The 17,500-nt window shown below is 34.1% G+C and overlaps 2 protein-coding genes across 2 annotated transcripts in view; one reads left to right on the forward strand and one right to left on the reverse strand.

Moving 5' to 3' along the window:
• Positions 1 to 17,500, reverse strand: part of LOC136849452 (uncharacterized) — a 30,943-nt gene that overhangs the window by 2,933 nt on the left and 10,510 nt on the right. Inside the window, exon 2 of the mRNA XM_067122802.1 lies at positions 16,086 to 16,158. Within this exon, the coding sequence (XP_066978903.1) occupies positions 16,086 to 16,158 (73 nt within the window). The remainder of the gene's footprint in view (positions 1 to 16,085; positions 16,159 to 17,500) is intronic.
• Positions 6,236 to 17,500, forward strand: part of LOC136849951 (TBC1 domain family member 31) — a 203,547-nt gene continuing 192,282 nt past the window's right edge. Inside the window, exon 1 of the mRNA XM_067123475.1 lies at positions 6,236 to 6,396. The gene's annotated coding sequence lies outside the window, so the exon portion shown is untranslated. The remainder of the gene's footprint in view (positions 6,397 to 17,500) is intronic.

The following is a 17,500-nucleotide window of genomic DNA, read 5'->3' on the forward strand; positions in this document are numbered from 1 at the left end:
TTGATCTTCGGGTGCTTTTATTATTGCTTCATTTTTCCCTAAAACTGCTGTATTTCATAGGAATTCTTTTATAAAATAAAAATCAGAGATTAAATGTTCAAAAATGGCCAGAAGAAAGAGGAGATTAACAAAATAATAAAGATAAAAAAAAACTTATAATTTTTCTCCCATGAAATTTCGAGAAATTTTGGCGGACGGGAAAAACATTCCAACAGCAACCAATAAACTTGGTTGATAAGCCCATGTTCCAACTGATCCGGCTTTCCCTCTTTTTATTGAAGAATTTGTTGAATCGTGTCCAACTAAAATCTGTCAGGTTTAGGCATTATAGGAACATCGTCCAAATATTGTCTTTTTCTTGTATAAATAGGAAAGATGTCTTGTCTAGTCCTTTCAAAAGAATTCAAATGGGTATTTTGAGATCGTTTAACCACAAAACCATAATTTCGCTCACTATATCATAGTAGACAATAAGAATAATTTATATATATATATATATATATATATATATATATATATATATATATATATATATATATATATATATATATATATATATATATATATATATATATATATATATATAGTATATCTATATCCCACAAGATGAGGCTCTTTATACAACAACACAGAAGGCTCATCAGTTCTCCATCGAACCCCCATCACATACACCATTCACCCCTACCAAGCACACATTCTCATGATTTCTAGACATATATGTTTTTCCCTCCCAGTTCCTCCTGAACTCCTCTTATCCAATACTTTCCAGTGCTAATCTCCTCCTTCCTACGAAAATTCATCACTCAGTCACTTAAACAGCCTCTCGTCTTCCAATCTTTCCACATGACCAGACCATCTCGAAGTGCTTCCGGTTATTTTTCCTGAACATATCCTACGATAACAATTCATCCCGAAGTATTTAACATTATCTCTTCTTTAAGCTTCCAGCCTGCAAGGTTTAGATAGATAGATAGATAGATAGAGAGATAGATATATAAATAGAGAGAGAGAGAGAGATAGAAAAGGATTCTGTTACTTCTATGATGCACGTAATGCAAAACTAGCACTTCAAAAATTCGATGAAAGCTTCATACATATGCATGGACACGAATCTTCAAGCAAACGGTTTATATATTTATCTTGCATTTTTGTGTTTGTTTGTGAGTGTATGTGTGTGCATGTGTGTGTGTGTGTGTGTGTGTGTTTGAGAACGGATTTTGTTTTAGCCATCCTGTACCTGAAGGGGAAAAAATTTGATAAAATTCCAGATTGGTTCTAAGATTTTATAGGCCCTGTTTTCTGAAGATTTGAATCACGTCATATCTGATATACCCTTGAATGTACCCAAGGAATGATTCTGCATTATTTATTACATCTTCCCATAACTTTGCCTTCTAATTCTTCCCTCATCCATTCTTCCTATCTGATCTTCATTCTTCGTCCCCTAAATAGGAATTGCCGATCCAAAAATGAAATGATAAGCGGTAAAAATGAAAAGAAACTGCGAGAAAAGAATGAAAAGGTATCATAAAGAAAAACAGATAAAAAGAATGGGAAATGGAAAGGCAAAGAAAAAAAAAGAGAGATCTAAAGAATAAGACGGAAAAATGGATTTAACAGGAAAGAAACGTTGCAAAAAAATTCATAATAGAAATCGAAGATAAAAAAAAAAGGCGGGGTGCGAGGAAAAAGTCTGCAGTTACAAAATACTGAATAATTGAAAATCAAAGAAAAAAAAGGGACAAACAACCCCCTTTTTTCTCTAATACTTCATGACAACTCGAGTGAGAGAAAAGTCAAGTCTTTTATCTCTCTCTCTCTCTCTCTCTCTCTCTCTCTCTCTCTCTCTCTCTCTCTCTCTCTCCTGTAGAACATAAAAGCAAAGGTCTCGGACGAAGGGAGGGAGGTGGGGAGAGGCAAAAATGAATTAGACTTCAGAAAGACGGGAAAAGAAACACATTTTCGACGGGAAATTTATTCGCTCTTTTGCATGCGTCCAGAAGTAAAAGGGATATGTGTCTGTGTATGTATGTATGTATGTATGTATGTATGTATGTATGTATGTATGTATGTATGTTTGTATGTTTGTATGTATATATATATATATATATATATATATATATATATATATATATATATATATATATATATATATATATATATATATATATATATATATATATATATATATATATATATATATATATATATATATATATATATATATATATATATATATATATATATATATATACATATATAATTATATATATATATATATATATATATATATTTATTTATTTATATTTATATATATATATATATATATATATATATATTTATATTTATATATATATATATATATATATATATATATATATATATGTGTGTGTGTGTGTGTGTGTGTGTACACTTTCTTACATAGTTAGTAAGCATTCCATCTTATCAATAGCATTCGTATTTCTTACGGAGTTGAATAACGTATATTTTCCCACCCTTATACCTTTATACCCCCATTCTTGAATAAAAACAATCTTGAAAAACACTCTTCCAGTCGGCCTCCACAACAATCCAACCAGTATTCACCTTCTCCCTTCGTAAACAAACGAACGAGCGCACGGAATTCAACAGAATACCTCACAGCTGATACGCATCGCTGAAGAAGACTCAACCCGGCACGTCAGTCCCCCAGAGTCAAGAGCGTTAATAAGATCATTAAGTTGCCCGGATATCATAGGCAGTGGGTGTTGCCTAGGTGAATCTCTCAGCGGGAGACGTGGGAAAATAGTTTAGGCCTATGATCTCCCAGTGTCGAAAGCAGCCGCTGAACGTGCTTTGAATAGAATATAGAATATATGGTTTAGGCCAAAGGCAGGCGCTGAAACGGGGACAGTAAAAAGGTTTGAAAGGTGGAAAACCTCGCAGTTGCACTATATGAATCAGTTGTTAGGAGAGGGCGAGAAGTAAGGTGGAAGAAAGAGGATATGAACGGAGGTGCAGTAAAAGGACTGAAAGGTGTCCAGCTAGGGGACGAAGGGACGCTGAAAAGAACCTTAAGTAATGCCTGCAATGCACCGCTTGAGGGGATGAGCAGGCTTAAAGAACTGCGTGTGATTCTCTCGTTGCTCGGTTAATGGCAAAAGCAGAGAATAATTAGCACTGAAAATATCGCATTGATTTTTTTTTCATTTGTGTGATTGTTCCTTATTTGAAATGAATAGGTTCTTGAAGTTAGTTTGTGGTTATTTTAATATACCAAGATAACCGAATTATTTAAAATTTTATTCGACACTGAATTCCAGCCATTATTATTATTATTTTTATTATTATTATTATTATTATTATTATTATTATTATTATTATTATTATTATTATTATTATTATTATTATTATAATCTAGGGTGGTGTGACCTGTTAAAATTCTGTTAAAATGACCTAACTTTACGATTCATGTTACATCTTTTTTTATTAATCTAACTATATGCGAAATCATTTTTTTCTATTTTTGATCAGTAACGAATTTTCACTTTTAATTCGAGCATTTTTAATTTTTTCAGCGTTGCCAATAAGAAGAATAAAGTATTAAATCTAGATATTATATAATTAAAAATCTTTGAAAATAAATCTCGGCATCAAGAACAAATGACAAAAGTTTCATTTCTGAACGAAAAGAAAATGTTATAAAAATCTCTACGCCCATGATATATTCCTTTTTAAGTTGACAAAAAACTCTACGAAAAAAATAAACAAAAATGCAAGGGATTTCTGTAGCACGAAGTTCGCCTGTTGTCGTGACGTCGCGAGTTTGTGGAAATTGCATGTCATGGTGGCAAATTACTCTCTGCAAATTTTTGCAGTTGCAAAAGTTCTCATGGCAAAAAAATAAAAAAAAATATATCACCAAAATCAGAACAGTAATAGGTGTAATTTCAGCTCCTTACTCCCGTGAGCTCAAATTTTACAGTTAGTGGAAATAGTGATACTTAATTCAAATTTTTATAAAGGAATTTCTTGACATTCTTTGGAGATAGGTATGTAAATACTTATTTGATGAAATTCATTATCACTGAAGGACCTTTTCAACTCCCCGGGAGTAAATGAAAAGTCCAACTCAGTCAAACTTCCACGGAAGTATTCTCTTTGTCGATTAGCGATCGCGGTAGTTAACCGACATTCTGAGAAGCTTCAAAATAACAAATGTTTTTTTTTATAACAAAAGCTTTTTTTTAAACAACAAAAGTTTTTTCTCACTTTTGTGAAGCAAAGTTCTGGCGTTCTTTAACTTCAGCGATAATTTTTTTTTATGATGTAGGAAAATTGTCTTGTGCATGGGCAAGCATATTGGCGCTATGTTTTTTAATAGAATTTTTTTCCTTCCAAAATCTAAAAAAAAAAAAAATCTTTTAACAATCCACTAAGTACAAGATGTAACGGTTGTTGGAGTAAGCTCACCTATTGTCAACATGTGTATTTGCTCGCAAGAGCAAGAGCCAATTATGTTTATCTGCGATAAACAGAAAGAGACTTTAAAAGGGATTCAGAGGAATGGACCTTGCCGGAAGCCTTTTCACATAAGATAAAGGTCATTTTTGACATTAATTCCTTTCCTGCTCTATATTTTTACCGTTAGTATTTACATAGTTCATCTCTGGTATTGAATTTCCCCTTCAAAAAAAAACTATAAATAAAAAGTATTTGTTTAGTTTCTTCCGTTCATCTTTCTTCTGCTTTTTTTTCTCGCTGTTCCTTGACTTGGTAATGTTAATGTTGCCATCTGGTATCAGTCCTCAGTTCAAGGCTTTGTCGTCACAAGAGTATTAAATTAGCGTGAGGGTGTGGAGAAGTCAAGAGATATTTGGGCTATTACAAAATCATACATACATACATACATACACACACACACACACACACACACGCACACACATATATATATATATATATATATATATATATATATTATACACGCATATATATGTAAAATCTTTGCTATTGTATCCAGTACTCAACTGAATTCAACTCACAAAGAGAGTAAGTTGTTGAGGGGCCGTTGCAAAGGAAAAGTCTCTCCGTTGAACCTAGACAAATGATCTGTTAACTATGTAGTTTCATCTGCGATTTTTTTGTTCGTTATCTTCATGAATTGTACGTTGTGCAACTTGTGGTGGCGGAAATTGGGGATGGGAAATCTTCAAGAACAAGATTCCCGGGTGACGCAAGCTGAGTGAACTTTGTAGGCTCATAGTTTTGTCATGCTAGTCAGATATAGGCCTTTGTTTTGTTAGCAGCAGATACGTTTTCTCTGTTTATTGTCAAATATTTTCAGAATATTATTGTGGCACATAAACGTAATAACAATTTAAATTTTTTATTAGAACATCATTAATACTTCATATTCGACAAGTAATCCTATATGCGTTAGGTTACTTGGGTTAACAAGTCTCGCCTTTTAAACATGTTATGTGATGCATAAGGATACCTGCAGTATTTTGTCAGTCGTTAAGAGTTCTTTGCAGTATGTAGGACTGTAGGATACTGTCTGTGCTATTATTGTTTTAGTTTTAGACAAGCAGAGGCAGTGTCAAAATTGTTTAACAGAAAGCACATCACTGGACATAGTGTATCACCAGGTAAGAACATTTCAGGACGACGCGACGTAAACAGCCCATAGGAAACAACTTCTATTATTCGATGCAAAGCAAAAATAGCTGTATTTTCTTATATTTGTCAAACTAAATCCTTGTTTAGTTTATGTTTTCATCAAAGATATGTCCTATAGATTGATAAAAGCAGAAAGCGAAGTTTGGTAGCCTAGGCTAGACCTAGTTTTCGAACTATTCATTTGGTAAGGTGATATATCATTTAATCCTTATTGTAAGTACAGCTGATTTTCGAATATATAAGGACATTTTCTATATTATAAAAGTTATCGTATCATCATGCCAAGAAAAAAAAGTTATCGTATCATCATGCCAAGAAAAAAATAGCCAATATGAATGGTAACAACAAGGAAAAGAATCTGGTCGAGCTAACGCTAGACCTATGCTTATTGGCGCGACAGGTATTTTTATTGTTTTAATCCTTCTTTTAAGAGCAATTGTGTTACAAATAGAATAATATATTTTTATAATAATTAAAGGAGAGGGAAATAAGCAATATGCAGCCTTGGTGTTCCTCTACACTGTTATACTGGACATGGGAAGATCACCAGTCTGTTACTCAGAGGCTCTATGGCTTTATAGTTCGGTCGGCCTCCACCCGGGGGACGCTGCTTGAAGCCTCTGACTCCGCTTAGTGCGTCCTTCGTTATGTTTCGTTCATTACCTTCGTAAATTGTACTCTGTGCAGCTTTTAATGACGGCTATGGGCACGGGAATTCTTACAGAGGAAAATGGACAGGTAAGCAGAGTAGATTTAATTTTATTTACCCGTAAATTTGTGTTGGTCAGTTCAGTGTCTTGCCAGTCGTAGGTAGCTTAAACTCTCGCTGTTACCATGTCTTATATTTTCAGCATGTTATTTTGTGATGATAGCAGCCGCGATTTCACTTTCGAAATCAGAACATCGTTCATCTTATATATTCCTCTTTGCACAAAGCTGAAAAGCTCTTTGATCTTTATCAATAAAGCTTCGTGTTCATTAGGCCTATAGACCTAAAGTTGCCGGTCGTGTCAACAAGTCTAGTCTGTTAAACCTGTTACTGCGAGGCTTAAGGATACCTGTTGCATTTTGTCAGTCATTTATAGTCCTTTGCAGTATTTAAGCCTATAGGATACTGTCCAATCTATCAGTTATTCAGTTTTAGACATGCAAAGGCAGCGTTAGAGTTGTTGAACCAAACGCATTTCACCAGACGTGGTTTCCCAATCGTCTTACTCTCAGGACGACGTAAATAAACCGTATAAAACAACTTCTCTTATTCAGTTCAGGTTAAAAATAGCTGTGTTTTTTAGTATATGCCACAAATCTTGGTTTAATTTGTACTCTCATCTAACGATATATCTCACTGATTGTTGATATCAAGTAAATGCAGTTTGGTAGCCTACGCTAGACCTACTGTATACCCTCAGACTACTTACTTGTAAAGATATTGTAGCCTATCATTTAAACATTATTCTAAGTACAACTTAATTTCGAATATACATAAATAATTTCTCAAAGGTAAAAGTCATTGAATCATCGTGCAAAGGGAAATATGTCCAAAAGGAAAAATACCCTTTGAAAATGGGAACAACCAGAAGAAGAATCTTGGCCAAGAAAACGCTAGGCCTATGTCTACAGATCCGACGGTTATGTTTATGGTATGTCTAGTTAAGGACAATTAGTTTTTTCAGAAGAAGGCAGAATTACTTTCTTATGCTAGTCCGTAACTAATAATTCTCGATACGTATCGTTTCAAAGCGTTAGAAAAGAGTGAAATGATTTTGCAAGCCTTTTCTGGCGTCGGTTTGTTAACAGGAAGCCGAGCACCCAATGATTTATCGTACAATAGTGATTTTCTTCTATCATAACCAGAAATCATTCATAAAACAACTACAAAAACACCGAAAACAAGGGAATGCGCTCTCATCTTACAAAACACACGCTTGCGCGCGCGCATATCAAAGTAGTAAACTCGTTTCTACCTAATAATTTATCCTAAAATAATTATTTTCTTGTATGATAACCACAGTTATTCATGAAGCAACGACAGTAACAACAAAACCAACGTGAATTCCCTCACTTTACATAAAAGAACACAAAAAATCGAAGAAGTATAGGTCTAACTTCCAGCGACCTTCGCTCAAATTCTAGAAGGGTCTTTAAACTCGCTCACTTCGGAGTCCCCTCCCGTTTAAAAGTCCGGAGCGAAAGCGTAAGTAAACACAGCTGCAGGGTTGACCGTGAAATCGAAATGAATGGAGATTTAAACCATTCGTTCTCCGATGCAGTGAAAGAGATTCATTCAAACGCTGAGAGGTGGGTGAGCTATTTAAATCCACGGCTTTAACCGTGAGCTTTTAAAACCAGAACTAGTATTGCCATTTGAGACCCAACTAGTGTTACCACATTGGCTTATTTTATTTTTTCCTAAGTTTTTTCTTGCTTTTATTTGAGTATCTGTTTGTTTTAGGTAATAGAACTGTTATTGGTTTTTGCATGTATATATAATCCTTCTTAAGGAAAGAGCATGTACCTTAAAATATAGTCTTCTTGTTGCCATATTAGAAGACTTTTTACATTTTTCGTATTCCTGCTCACCCGTTGTTTCGAGAAAGAATTTAAATTTGGTTATCATATATATATATATATATATATATATATATATATATATATATATATATATATATATATATATATATATATATATATATAATAAGTGACAGAGACACTGAAACATTTGATGCGGAATAACGTTTTTCGAAAAAGTCAGTGAGAAACGCTTTTCCCCCTAACATGACAGCGTAAGAAGGATTGTCCCATAGACGCAAAAGACAGAAGAAAGCTTTCGCGTCGTAGAGGGAACAGAAATTTATATTCCTTGAGGACTGGGCATTGTGAAATACGTACAGCTATGCGTTTGATTATTTTTGTTTCCTCTTGAATTTTACATATTTTTTACTTGTTATTTCTTCATCTTTTTATATTGCTGTTATATTTATCGTTATTATTATTACATTTCCAAATTGGCGTTGCCACATAACCGATATCTAAATGGTAACCTTTCTCCTGGTTTAATTCCTTTTATTATTATTATTATTATTATGATTATTATTATTATTATTATTATTATTATTATTATTATTATTATTATTATTATTATTTGTACTGCACCATGTAATTATTATTATTATTATTATTATTATTATTATTATTATTATTATTATTATTTTTTTCCAAAAAAAACCTGGCTCCTCTGGGTCAAACTGATATTTTGTTTTCAGATGCCAAACACTTTTTAAATTCACAATTCCACCATCATCACGATAGTGGTGATGATGATGATGATGATTAAAATGATACTACCCAATGATCTTTGTTTAAACCCATTTGTTTTTCTTTAATTTCTATTCCCGTCAACATCACAAATTTACTGTTAATTCCACTCTTGTTGTTTTAAATTCTGTGCCACTGCTTTTGTTTCTGTTCTTTGCCTACTTCCTCGTCTTCTTCTTCTTATTCTTTACCGTGCACCGAAAACTTCCTGGGAAAAGTAATCTGATAACTACCTTATCGTTATCACATTGCAGTTTAACTATGCACATAAACTCTGGAACTGCAAACATGTCTATGTGCCTACATCAAAACATTATTTTCGTATTCAAGGAATAAACTTGTCCGTTCATAATTCAGACAATGTTTTCCATCTCAGAACTCTCAACAAAAATCTTAGCTTCCAGAGTTTCGTACCAAGGTACATAAACTGCGAAGATAAAAAGAACTTTATGATTAGTTTTCAAAATCAGGCCTTTGAAAAATGAGGTGAAACTGAAGGGAAAGTCTGCCAACCTTTCACCTTGAGTAGCAGAGGGGACGCCGGATAAAATTGTATGGAACAGATTAATCTAAGTTAGACTTGGAAAAAAAAAACAGATGAAATGTGTTGTCAGGATTTGGTTTATTTTAATGTATTTTTCTTAACTGAAATTTACTACGAAGGGTTTTTTCAGTATAACAAAATTGTTCAGGCTTTAAATGGCATTATTTATGAAGCATATCCTTGCTGACAGTTTGCTTCAACTATAACAGCCGTTCGCTACGATATCTTTTCTAAGAAATAATTGTAATAAAAAATGTATAAAAAAATTTTTGACACCTTACTTTTCTTATCAAAGATTATTTCCCAAAACGGCTACCTTACTCATTATACTCTCTCAATAAAAACCCATAAGAATACTATTCAAACCTTTGTATTTCATCGAGAAGGGGGAATAAAAAGATAAGTCTTGTTACCCTCAAAGATTACTCATATGATAAAAATAATTCTAAAACGTTAAGGAGTATAAAAGCACAGCGATATCAGCTGTCGAAATTTTATTTTCTTATTTATTTTTTTCTACAAAAAAAAACTAGCCCTGACATTGAAAGATAAAGTACGCAGGACAAACCCATAGAATTTAGGACACGAAAATTCACTTAGAGAGGAAAAATGGTTCGAGTGATTTCCTTCAACGAACGTCATTATGTCAGAAACCTTTTTCAGCAATAACGTCAAGTACCTGTCACTAGCCTTAAAAGAATTTTGTGGTATACCTTCTCTCTCTCTCTCTCTTCTCTCTCTCTCTCTCTCTCTCTCTCTCTCTCTCTCTCTCTCTCTCTCTTATCTGTGAGGAATCTATATTCTCATGCATATTTATGATTTCATAATTATATACGCGTATCAATTGAATAAAATATAAATAAAATTTTCCCTTTAGTCGAATAAAATAAATAAAAATGGCATTTGAAATTTAATATAACGACAACGTTTCTGAGTTAAGAGAGAAGAGACCACTGAGCTGGTTAACAGCTCTCCTAGGGCTGGCCCGAAGGATTAGACTTAAATGGCTAAGAACCTACTGGTTAAATGGGACATTTGAAATCCGAACCAATTATAACGAAATAAATTCAATTCTTCGTTGCTCGAAGAGTCGAACGAACAGCGAGTCGAGAGAGGAACTGAGAGAGAGAGAGAGAGAGAGAGAGAGAGATCAATTTACAGTTTAGTTCTATCCCCAAGTAATATTCAGTGTTTATCTTAAGCATACCTCGGGGGAAAGGCGTTTCACGTTACTGAATGTATAAATAACAGATTCCTCGCAGGCATTTGTTGTAGTATGTCGATACAACTTTACTTATAAACTTTAAGATGAATGGAATATTGTCACTTCATTGTGTATTATTGTACTTTTTTAGTAAGGAAACGTATATACATGCATTCCTGTGTACCTTTAATCACGCTGAAATAATTCATACATACGTATGTATATATATATATATATATATATATATATATATATATATATATATATATATATATATATATATATATATATATATATATATATATATATATATATATATATATATATATATATATATATATATATATATATATATATATATATAGTAATGAATTTATCTACATTAAGTTATTCTCATTAATATATTACCTTTGTATTTAGGATCTAAACGAATGAAACAGAACGAAATTCCCTAGAATAAACATTGTAATTTCATTCTTTATTTGCCCGGTGCTTCACGTGAATGATACGATCCCATTTCTAAAAGTGGATGATAATGAATCACCAAAAGGAAAATGAAACAAAAGCGTTCTTGTTTAATTTGCACAAACTGAATTTTATTTCCATCCGGGTAGTTTAGAATATTAATGATAAAGCTAATTATATCTATATGGATATTCCCCTGTTATCTTAATCCTCACATAATTGAGTGCTTCTGTACCGGAAAACAAATTTTTTTATATGAAACATTTCGCGTCCGTGACGTTGACTGCCCGGAAAGAGAGGAATGGTGCTATCATAAAAACTTTATCAGAATAACAGAACTCTTTCCTGAAAATACTTCTCCGATAGCTCTCGTCATTAGACTGTGAAAATAGGCTTTAATCCAGTTCGTTACTGTTGCCGGTGGCTGGGAATGTCCTTGAAGCAGGCTATTGAAGGGGATATAAATCGTCATTGAGGTAAGATAAGTCATTTCAATTGCGCGTTTATTACCTCTTTCCGTAAAAGCGTTCAAATTGATGGGCGATTTTCATAAACGTTTCCCCGCAAAGTGATCTTGACAGTAATTGTCATTCGACCTGTGCCGTCTTTCTCTTTCTCTATGAAACTACTCAGCTCGTAACATGATTCTTCAGGAGAGAGAGAGAGAGAGAGAGAGAGAGAGAGAGAGAGAGAGAGAGAGAGAGAGAGAGAGAAGAGAATACAAAACTTATTACAATTCCAGTTGATAGTTTTATCTCTCTCTCTCTCTCTCTCTCTCTCTCTCTCTCTCTCTCTCTCTCTCTCTCTTGAAGACTCATTCGCTTCAAGAAAGTTGTTTTTTTATCATTTTTAATCTACTATTGTGTGTAAATCGTAGACATGTAATAACCTCTTACGTTTCTATTCACGTTGTCAAACAACGGTTCATTCACCAAACACGAAGGGAGTAGGGAAAGCCAAACACGAATAAAGAAACATGTAATCACGTTTTTTTTTCCTTTTAATCCTGACTCGTTTTATAACTACGTCCGCGTCATTCCGTATCGAAAACAAGAATCAGAAGCGCATTAATTTCCTGACGTGTTTTGGAAACATTCGTGATATGTTTACATATTTTATGACTGACATTGCTGTCTTCCCGGCGCGGGTCGAGTCAGACTCGTCAGGGAGGAGGCAAAACCATGCATTATTTTCTTTATTTCTCTCCTTTCTTTCTTTCTTTCTTTTGATAAGGCAAATATGTCAGTCTTTACCTCAACTCTGCTTATAAATAGTTTCTAGGTCGTATGAGATCCTGGAAGCTTCTTTAAGGCTCCCCAGTTCAAACCTTGGATTCTAATGAGATGAGGTTGCTTGCCCCATGTGCAAATTCCCTCTGATGGTCATGTGAACTAATAAATTCAATTGCGTTTTCCATCCGTAGGTGAGTGTCCTTCTAACTAATTGCCAGACTCAACTCTGCTTGACACCCCGTAGGGAGGTAGTGCCGTCAGTGCACCTCATGCGGTTCACTGTAGGCATTGCTTAAGGTCCTTTGCAGCGTCCCTTCGGCCCCTAGCTACAATCCCTTCCATTCCTTTTACTGTACCTCCATTCATATTCTCATTCTTCAAACTTGTTTTCCTTCCTCTTCTAACAATTATTTCATAGTGCAGCTGCGAAGTTTTCCTCCTGTTACACCTTTCAACCCCTCTTTACTTTCAGTTTCCCTTTCCGCGATGAATGACGTCATAGGTTCTAGCAGCTTGGCCTTTGGTCTAAATCTTATAATCCAATCCAATCCAACACTTCTTAACGTCACTGGCTTAGAGACCAGTTCTGCAGCGAATACGTTATTGCCCTAAATCAGCTTTGATACTAAAATGCCAAACCCGGTAAAATTGTTGTAGATATATATTTTTCCGTTTTATAATACACATCCAGTTACGTTATCATGTCCATTTTGGGGTTAGTGGTACTGGGCTATGCACATGGTTAAACAAACTAACCATAATATCATATTAAGCTAGGTAAAGTTATACGTTACTTTTGGTTAATGCCACAGATGGATAAGACATCGGAGTCCTAGCGTAGGCTAGGTTGCTAATGATCAAAGACCTCAATCTGACAAAGACGTGTTTGGTGAAGGTGCCCTTTAGTATGATTACTGGGTCAAAGGTTAGGTGATAGAAAAGTATTATTTAATTGTCATACACCTGCTATCTCCTTAATGGTGCAATTTGTCATTACTGCAAAATCAGTTCTGAAGTTATCTGCTGAAGCTTATAGGAACCATTCTCATTCACAGACAATTTTATTCTGTTCATGCTTGTGCTGGTTGCTTGGTTATCGTTCTTTGTGTTACCGAGACAACTCGGTAATTGGAGAGCAGAATTCGATGAAATTTTTCAGACGTATTTATCAGATAACCTTTTCGAGATGATCAACTTTTTAGTGGAATTGCTCAAGGCGAAAGATTTTTACTGGCTAAAATGCTTCAGAGACTCCATTTTTTGTGGTTTTCTTGTTTATCATTTTAAAAGTTACTGAGATAACTCGATAATTTGAGAACAGAATTCGATGAAACTTTGCAGACGTATTTATCAGATGACCTTTTCGAGATAATCATGTTATTGGTGTCCTTGCTCTACGCGAGAGATTTTTATCGGTTAAAATGCTTCAAAGCCTCCAATTGTTTTAGTATTTCTTTCTTTCTTTCTGCATTGTTGAATTATAACTGAATTTCATAGATAACAGTGCTTACCGAGTTTAGTCTTTAGAGCTAACAAATTAGGGTCACAGAAGTTCAAGGCTATAAAAGTTGCATTTCCCTAAAGGCTGGTCTAACCAAATACAAGTTTTTAAGCTCAAAGTTGAAGATGCAGATGAGACTGAAATTTTCTGTTTAAACTAACCTCATTCCGCTGGAAGGTATCAAAGATTTGATTCATGAAATATTATTGAACAGCCTTGATGAATGTATACACTTTACTAAAAAAATCTTTTTTAATTTAAAACTTTATTCACTGAATTTTTCATTCGCGACACATACGAGAACAAGACGAGAATGTTTTATGCTTATTCAACTCCGGAATTTTCATTCGTCTTCTTTTTATTTTTAGGCATGTCGTGACATTCATGTTTAGTTTTCTGTTATTTTTTGTCGAATAGTATATTGTTCTTTTCCTGCTTTCTACCTCCTTTTCCTATTTCCCAATTCTAAAATGTTTATATATATGTGTATGTATATATGTATATATAACAATCAACTATATATAAACGCATACCACATATATATATATACTGTATATATGTATATATATATATATATATATATATATATATATATATATATATATATACACTATATATACATATTATTTGTATAACTATATGTAATATCTTGTGTGTATTAATACAAGGCAAGACACAGAAGTTCAATGCCTAACTTACCGAATGCGTATGATAAAACCGCCCAAACCAATTTAAAAAAATAATAATAAAAACAAGACGCCAGAATTAGCCGACGAAAATATGCTGGGACCGACGGTTACCTGTCGTGCCTGGGGGCTGTTTTCCTCGGGAATTTTCGTCCTGGAAAACCGACGACAGACTCGAAGTTTGGCTTCCCTGCAACTTTTTCTGGCGAAGATACTTAAGACGTCAGGAGTTAACGTCGTTTTGGTCAACAGGACGCCGATGTTTTATGGCCCCGGGGAATTTCCTCTCGCCAAAACTTCCGCATTATTGCGGATTTTTGTAATCGATGAGAGAGAGAGAGAGAGAGAGAGAGAGAGAGAGAGAGAGAGAGAGAGAGAGATAGGGTGCTGGATAAAATAGTATTCAGAGGGATGCGTTTAAACCCGTTTACATAATTCCTGATGGAATTATATGTAAGCATTCCTACCTTTTTTTTACATAGTTTTGTCATAAGAATGACATTGAGAGAGAGAGAGAGAGAGAGAGAGAGAGAGAGAGTGCTGGATAATATTCAGAGGGATGCGTTTAAACCCGTTTACGTAATTTGGTCATAAGAATGAGAGAGGAGAGAGAGAGAGAGAGAGAGAGAGAGAGAGAATTGTGAGGGGGTAGGTTGGGAAGGTCGACAAGATTTCAATTGCCTCTTCATTTTTAATACTTAAAAAAAAAGGGTGGAATAAACGTGCGTGGAATAACCAAACAGGTTAGGAGGCCTTTAAGCCAAAGAAGACAACTTCATAATTCCTTTTCTACTTTCAGTCGTTATGGTTAAACAGGAACGTTATTATACTTTTCCGCTGAAATCTGATCTATGTTATGATATCAACTTGCTAATTTAAAGATAACGGACTAAAAAGAATAAATGATTCATAATTATGGTGAATTCTTCAGCATCTGAAATACTAATACTACAACTATTGATAATAAAACCAGAAATAATGTTAATAAAATATTATAGGTGTGTCATATATATATATATATATATATATATATATATATATATATATATATATATATATATATATTCAGTATATATCTGTTTTAACAGAATCTACGGGCAGCAAACTGTGCGTGCAGACTGGCCGTCGCCCTTCTTTTATTATTATTATTATTAGGTCTTTCTTCTCTAGATCGAGAACGGGATATGCTGTATATCAGGTCCACAGTAATATTCAATGGTATTCTTTGTTAATTTTATAAAAAGTTACAAAGGTTGCAAAAGCTTTCGAACCCTGTCCTGGATTTCATCTTCAGTCGAACTAAAAATTATTGACATAATAAGTAAATATGTTAGCTCCGGTTTCAAGTGTGGAACCAGTGGACGACCTCAACGATGTGTTTTCAACGGACGAGGCGACAAGCAGGACGGTCAACTATCCAACTAGGTGATTGCTTCTCCCTTCCTATATTCCGCGTGGCTATTCTTCTTGATCTCCTCACCCGTTGTTGTTGTTCTGCATGAAATTCATTGTTAGCGGTGACATCCTCGGTATCCCGGCTGTTATAAAGGTGTCTGCGGGGGTGATGTCGGCGATAACGGCAGCATCAGACGAAGGAAAGTAGGAGCCTGTCTAACATTAAAACCTTTAATAAATGTTTGATTACATGAAAGTTAACTAGCGGGTCCTCGTTAACGAACGACTTGTTTCCAAAATGATTCTCCTATATTTATGGCGGCGCCCTCGACTAATCTTCTTATGTTGACGTTGCTACTTTTGGAATGATGTTGGCTCTATTCCAGTCCGGTCTATGATCGTTATTGAATGCGTGTGTAACTATTGCACTATTTTCAGAATGTAATAAAAGCCCGTCTATGTTCCATTAAACGTGTTTCTAACCCTCTACCGCTTTCTCCGAAATATTTACCTTTGCAGTCTTTACATGGTATTTCGTATACTCCTGGTACTATGGGGTTATTATGATTGTTGTTGTTTTTATTAGGTTATTTCTTATCGTGTTGGTATATTTGAAAACAATTTTAGTGTTATCCTGGCTATTATTTACATATTTACTTATAATATCTATGTTAGGGTTAAAGGTAAGGTTAAAAGTCTATCCGGTTTTTCCTCTAATGTTATTATCCTAGGGCAATAATAAGTCTTGCGGGCACGTGAGATAGCCTTTTCAATGAAGTGGGAGGGGTACCTAAGGCTTCTGAAAGTTGCCATAATGTGATTATTATTATTATTATTATTATTATTATTATTATTATTATTATTATTATTATTATTATACATTAAAGCCATTATGAGTTCAATTCCCTGAATGTCGCACCAAAGTCATAATACTGAGAACATTAATCAAAAGTACATGTAATATTTACGCCTGCCCATTTGAAAATGAAATACAAAAATGCTCCATCACACACTCTTAACAGCAGAGAACGCTGATGTCTCTCACACGTCGTACAATTCAGATTTATTCTTCATCACATTAGAGTACTACTTTTGAACTCCGTGACCGTTGACATTCGTTGTTCTTTTGATAATACGCCCACATATTCAAAAATATTTTCATGTAATTTGTATCTGCATATCAAGTAAAATCGTATGTGAAACGCAGCTGATGTTTTTATAGTTTTAAATGTACTCGATGTAATAAGTACTATTGCCTTTCTTTTTAAATTGATGTAAAATGAAAGTCTGATGTCAAAATAAAATATATTTCTTAAAGTAACATGAGAATTTTTCCAGGGCAAAATATTTATCAACAATAGTAAACTTTATTTGCTTGTTTATTGAAGATCAAATGGCAATACGACGGTCTACCAATAAGCGAAGGGATAAAGCGACATGCTTCATTAGGCGGTATTATAAGAGAGGGTTGGGATGTTAGGGATACTACCTGCTATCTTG

The sequence above is a fragment of the Macrobrachium rosenbergii genome, chromosome 21 (assembly GCF_040412425.1).
Source record: "Macrobrachium rosenbergii isolate ZJJX-2024 chromosome 21, ASM4041242v1, whole genome shotgun sequence".
NCBI classification, from domain to species: Eukaryota; Metazoa; Arthropoda; class Malacostraca; order Decapoda; family Palaemonidae; genus Macrobrachium; species Macrobrachium rosenbergii.